This window comes from Athene cunicularia, assembly GCF_003259725.1.
Source record: "Athene cunicularia isolate RWA chromosome 1 unlocalized genomic scaffold, athCun1 chr1_part2, whole genome shotgun sequence".
In the NCBI taxonomy this organism is placed as follows: Eukaryota; Metazoa; Chordata; class Aves; order Strigiformes; family Strigidae; genus Athene; species Athene cunicularia.
In genome coordinates, this window is record NW_020799092.1 from 15,902,964 (window position 1) to 15,908,875 (window position 5,912).

Sequence of the window (5,912 nt, forward strand, 5' to 3'; positions counted from 1 at the left end):
CCCTCCCTCCCTCCTGCTCATGGGGATAAGAGTGCTCAAATGGACCCCAGGGATCAGTTGTTTGGCATCTGCAAAGCATGAAAGAGACAAAAGCAAGTGTTAAATCTACCAGCCTTCTGGTTTATGTTCTTCTGGTGGAGGAAAACATATTCACAAGAGGAGGCATCCTTAGCAAGTGCGGCTGTGGTGACAACAGCCCACGTAACAGTGAGGAAATCCTTGGGGTGACCCAGCTGCTCCTGGCTGGCCCAGCTGGAACAGGGGCAAGAGGGAATGGACATTTTTTGTTTGTTTCATCTCCTGATGGATTTGCATGCATCCATGTGTCCATTTTGCGGTGGGGTTTGCTTGTAAACTCACTGTCCCCTTCCCCTGTTTTGACTTATTTTGATCCCTGTTCTTCATTCCTATGGATGCGACGGCTGCCCCAGTGTTGCCTGGGGATACAGCTCCTGGTTTCTCCTGTGGTGCTGAGGTGGCACACTTTGAATTTTTCACCTCAGCTGGAAGCAACTTTCCTTGCCACTTCTGTTACCCAAAATTAATCCTGGTACTGGCTTTGCAGAACCAAAAGTAAAGCATCCTCACATGCATCATGCTGCAAAGCTAGTGTGATGCAGCTTCAGGGGAGGAAGAGTGCTGCTGGTATTTGTTTTCCTTCACTCCCCTTACAATAATTCCTAAAAATATTTATTTTTTGAAAAATCAGGGTCCTTCTTGTGTGAAGCTGAAGTCTTAGGAAAGAAACGTCAGAAAAACAAATTCTGGTTCTGGGGCAGTGGGGGGTGTTTGCTGACAGAGTGGGTCTGGCATTTATAATAGCTTTTGAGATTTTTAAAGATCTCCTCCATGATGGCTCAGTACTCTCAGCTGAGAGCAGTGCAAGTGGTAGAAATTGAGAAGCTAAAAAGAAGCAGCTTTTTTTCACACCTAGGTCTACAGATTGTTCACATAATGTGTCTGGAGACACTTGCTAGGGGTGTGATTTCTACACAATATCATTTTTATTGTACTTTGTATCATGAAACACTCTAGACTTTTAAGAAAAGATTTATTTTTTTAATTTATAGAAAATCTTTCCCTGAAGGAAGCTGAGAGATGGTCCTTAATTTGCTGAGGCTTCTTTTCTCATTTCTCTGTCTATCTTATATCTTCTATCACAGTCTTGACAATAAGCTTTCCTCCTTTCTCACTTCAACAATTATGTTGCCTGTGTTTCAGCTACAGGTGTGCAGTTTCTCTTGCCTTTCAGGCACTGTGAATGCTGGTATTCAAACTCTTTAACCCCACCAAAATACTGCCTTCCCTAGCATGCAAATCCCCCTCTACTGAAGCCCAAATCACTCTGTGGAGTGAGGAGTTCCATGAATCCTTTCTGCATGGGTTTTAAATTGGAAGTAAAAAAAAAACCCTCACGTGAAACAAAGCCAAATCAATTCTCTTCTTCCCCAGTTTTGTCATCACTATATTAGAAACAACGGTGGATAATGACAAAGAGTGAATATTCTTGCAATAGAATATCATGCTGAAACATGCATGGATTAATGTTATGCCCTGTGAAATAATAAGGCAGCCCTCCCTTCCCTTGAAACCCTTTTCATTCCTCTGCTTACTAACAGAGTATTCACTGAGAAGCCAAGCCTAAGAATGTAATTATAGCAAGGCTGAGTTGGTCATGAATCATTTACCACAACCAATGCAATTATTTCTCCTATATTTGTACTTCTCTCCTTTTGCTATGGCCTCTTTTGGTACATTGTGGAACTAGTGGGTTACATGAGCATATCAGTTCTTCCAGGCCTTGTAATTCAGGATACTGGGTAGATTTGTTATAGGTGTTTCATTGCCATATTAACTAAATAAAGGGAAACAAATTTTGGTGTACTTTTGCCTTCCAAAGCTCTGTATAACCTGAAAAGTGCCATTAGCTAACTAAACTTTTTCATCTTTTTATAGTGAGTTGTTGGGTTGGGTTTTTTGACCATACTTGCCAAGAAGCACACACAAACTATATTCTTTGAGATGTCCCAAAGTGCTCTGACTCTCTGGGAGAAGCAGCTGTGGGTGGTATGTGAGGCTGTACAATCACAGTGACCTTTGGAAGGAAGGATTTCACTGGGTGTTTAATGTTTGGATGGACTGACTGACTTGAGAGCACGGAAGAAAGCACTGGGGAACAAGCTTGGTGTGCCCTAACTTGCAAAGGGACAGACAGGTCACATTGTATTGCTTTTCCACTCCCCCTACTCACGTAGGCTGCGGGGAGGGGGGAGTTGGATTTCTGCCGCCACTGGAGGCTCTGTCTCTAGACCTTTAGATCTTCACCCCAAAGACAGCCCTTCTCTGAAGCACATCGTGGTAGCAGTGGCAGTAATAATAATAAAAACACTGGTGAGAGTGTCATGGTTGCCAATAAACAGATATTCTTATATCTTATCCCTTATTTCTGGTGCCACTTTGCAGAGGTGGTTGGTAACTTAGAACCTAGCAATTTGTAAATACCTTTAGATAGTGTGTTTTAACATGACCAACACTGTATCTTGACTGTGTAAAAAATAATACATTATGTGTAATACTATCCAGATAAGGCTATAATGTAAATATATCTACAATGAATGTCCAATTACTCTTCAAGCTCTACATATGAGGAAGAAGCTCTTCTTGAGACTTTTTTAATTTAAGATTATGGAAACCCTGTTATTCATTTATATAAAAAAAAAACAACTGCATTCTTTTCTTAAAAATAAAATATTACTGCAAGAAGGAAAAGAATACATTACATGTATGCGATATCCAAAATCATATGGTAACACTGGGAACTGAGGATCTTACAAGTTGGGGACTGGTCAAAGTCTTGATGCCGTACATTTGATCTCATATAAATTAAAATAAGCACAAGTTTATGGTTAGCTGTGTAAAGCTGACCCACTTGATTATATATACATTATAGATATATATTTATATATGCTGTATAGATATATACATATTATACACAACATTCATACAGTGAAAGCAAAGTTTGATAAAGTAATATTAACTGGGAATTTGGATGCAATGTTGTGCTTCATTTGGAAGAAAAATGTCTGTGTTATTCAGCAACATTTAAAAATGATATGCAGGATAAGGAAGAAGGTGCTTCACCAGAGCAACTCGTGAAGGACTGAGATGATGAGGGTTTGAAATATCTTGAATACACAACTAAAATTACATGCAATATATGTGTATGTACTTCTGCTGAGTTGTATTCCTAGTTAAAGCATTGCATTAAATAACAAATTATAACAATAATAAAAATGTTTTTGTATGTGATATGTCTGGTTGATATTTTATTTTTTTTTTACTAAGTGCACTACCCCATGAAATGTTTAACTAGGATAATAAGTGGAGAAAAATAGTTTCCTTACAGTAACCACAGGGCTGTGAGACTGTCTGCAGTAATTATGAGAAAAATTCTGTCAGATTTCACCTTTAACTGTAAGGTCCCTTCAGCAACATGGCAAGGGCCTCCAATAAGACATTCTTCCATATATTTCTATCATCCAAGCGTTAACAAGGGAATTTGCAAGACTCTTTTGTAGCCACCCTGTTACATCAAAGCAAAATAAAATTTTAGTTAATTATGGGGGGAAATGGCACCACTAACAACTAAATGTATTTTGAGCCCCCTTTGCCTTATGAATGCAAACCTAGCTGCATGGTATACCTAGAAAGCATATAGGAGTAGGAATAAAGAACATAGGTTGTATATCTTCAGCTCCTCAGGGACTGAGGATGCTGCCTCATCACCACTTCAGGAGCAGACAGGGCTCAGATGCAGCAGAGGAAGCCAGTGGTAGTGACTGGGGACTATCCCTGCCCAGGTAAATCTGGCTTTTGGTCTAGCAATTTGACAAGTGATTGAAGATTGGGTCTCCTGGGCATCAGCTGTCAGGATCAGGATCAGGATCAGGATACTTCAGCCCAGCTGCTGCAGAATGGAAAGAATAAGGTGGTGTATATTGACATCATCTTTATAAATTATTTCTGTGTTAATATTTGAGGATTTCCACTGTTTCCACCTTTTCAGGACTTTACACCTATTTTCATTCTCTCTGTCTACGGCTTCCTACCACTGCCATTTGCTCTGCTGTTTCTTCAGTCCAAGCTCACCTTCAGCCATTTCACCACCTTCCTGTCCATAAGATTTCCCCAATGAAAGCCAGAAAAGACACTATTTCATCTGCTTTTTTTCTCAAAACAATCAGCTAAATTTATGTGTTTGAATACATTCCTTTGCTTGCCCTCTATTTAAGTCCCTTGCACTCTGCAAAACATAAACTCTACTGATAGGATGTAAGGTAGGAAAATACTATTACATCTCTTTCACAGGTAGATCCTGACAAAGACACTTGTCAAGATCACAATAGAGACACAAATACATACCTGAACTCTGTTTTCCTAAGTCACAGTCTACTTATTTCTGATTTATCTCTTCTCCTCAAAGAACAGATTACTGCCTTCAGACCCCACGATGCTAACTGTCACATCACAGACTATATGCATAACTCAAATTGTCAGTATACTGCTACATTCCAAATAAGTCTCTCACATACACACTGCACCATACTATAATTGCCAACATACATCTTAAGGGGGAGCCTCAAGGTACCAACCGTGAGAGTTTTAACAGATGAAAGAGGTTTCTGCAAATATAAGGGTTAACTTCCAAATGGGTGGAGTTGCCAATCTTGTCTGAAACACAGCAGTCAAGACTTAATCCCCTACTCTATACATTTTTGAAAGCAAAGTCAAAAAAAAACCCTTTTTCCAGCATGTACATTTTTTTTTATTTGTACATGTGTTTAAGTTCACTTAACATTACAGAAAGCTTACAACTAAGGGTACCTGGAAAATCAGATCACTGAAGCTAAATTTTTGTTTTCCCAGAGGATTTTTAAGCACCTTTCACTGACCACACCTAGTTTTGAACACTTAGTTGCCATAGCTGATTGCACACAGGGAAAAAGGGACATGGCTGTTGCCATGTACTCATCTCCCTGCCTAAGCCATTCACTTGGATTTATAGTTTCATCACTAGACTTGCTTTCTTCAAAAGAGTAGAATAAAGATTATCACTCCAACCTCCATGTACAGCTGGTAATATTTACAGTTAATGTATATCTAACAGTATTCATCCTCTCCCCTCTGCAGAGACATCTTTAGGCAATGTCCCCCAGACCAGAAGTGTCTCTAAGTGCTCCCCTCCAAGGGCTTTTATTAGCAAAAAATTGTAAAGTGTAACTACCTACTTCTCCTCAAGTTCTGGGAACAGCCTGGGAAAATCAATACAGAGAAATGCTGCTATTTCATAAATTCATTAACTCTGTTTCTGGCCTTTCGCCAACCATTGTATGCACCTCTAGACATGGGAACCTACTTGACAGCATGAGAAAATGGACTTTGCCACCTTCTTCTCAACAGAGCTTGTCAACTTCCTTTCTACCAACACACAGAACCAGGGAGAATAATAAAACCAGCAAAAATGATAACAAAGAAATGGAGAGACAAAAATACCCCTTTCCTTCTGCCTTCAATCTTTGCTTCGTCTTCTCCCACTTCCTCCTGCCCTCCTTTGCTCCTTCCTCTCTCCCCCTGTCCCTTTCTTCTCCTGTCTGAATTGTCTCAGCTAGCTCTCCAGGTTTCACTCTGTCACTAACAGCTTGCTAAAGGTGCTGAATAAATCACTATGAAAGCAAAGACTTGAGCTTAAAAATGTGAAGCATGTAGGAGGGAAGGAGGCAAGGAGAAGTGTCTCAAAAAACTCCTGAGTTAATTCATTTAAGTTTAGAGACCAAAGGCTTTCCTTGACTCGCAACATAATAAATATGATTTTGCCTGCAGTTGAAAAATACTCAGGAGCAGGGCTGAATAAG

At 39.7% G+C, this 5,912-nt stretch overlaps 1 protein-coding gene across 2 annotated transcripts in view; it reads left to right on the forward strand.

The window, feature by feature from the left end:
- The window catches only part of CHRM2 (cholinergic receptor muscarinic 2), a 103,146-nt gene extending 99,883 nt beyond the window's left edge, over nt 1-3,263 (forward strand). For both annotated transcript variants that reach the window (XM_026868551.1, XM_026868550.1), the window contains one exon: nt 1,957-3,263. In XM_026868551.1, the coding sequence (XP_026724352.1) occupies nt 1,957-1,981 (25 nt within the window). In that variant the 3' untranslated portion in view covers nt 1,982-3,263. The remainder of the gene's footprint in view (nt 1-1,956) is intronic.
- The last annotated feature ends 2,649 nt before the right edge of the window (nt 3,264-5,912 follow it).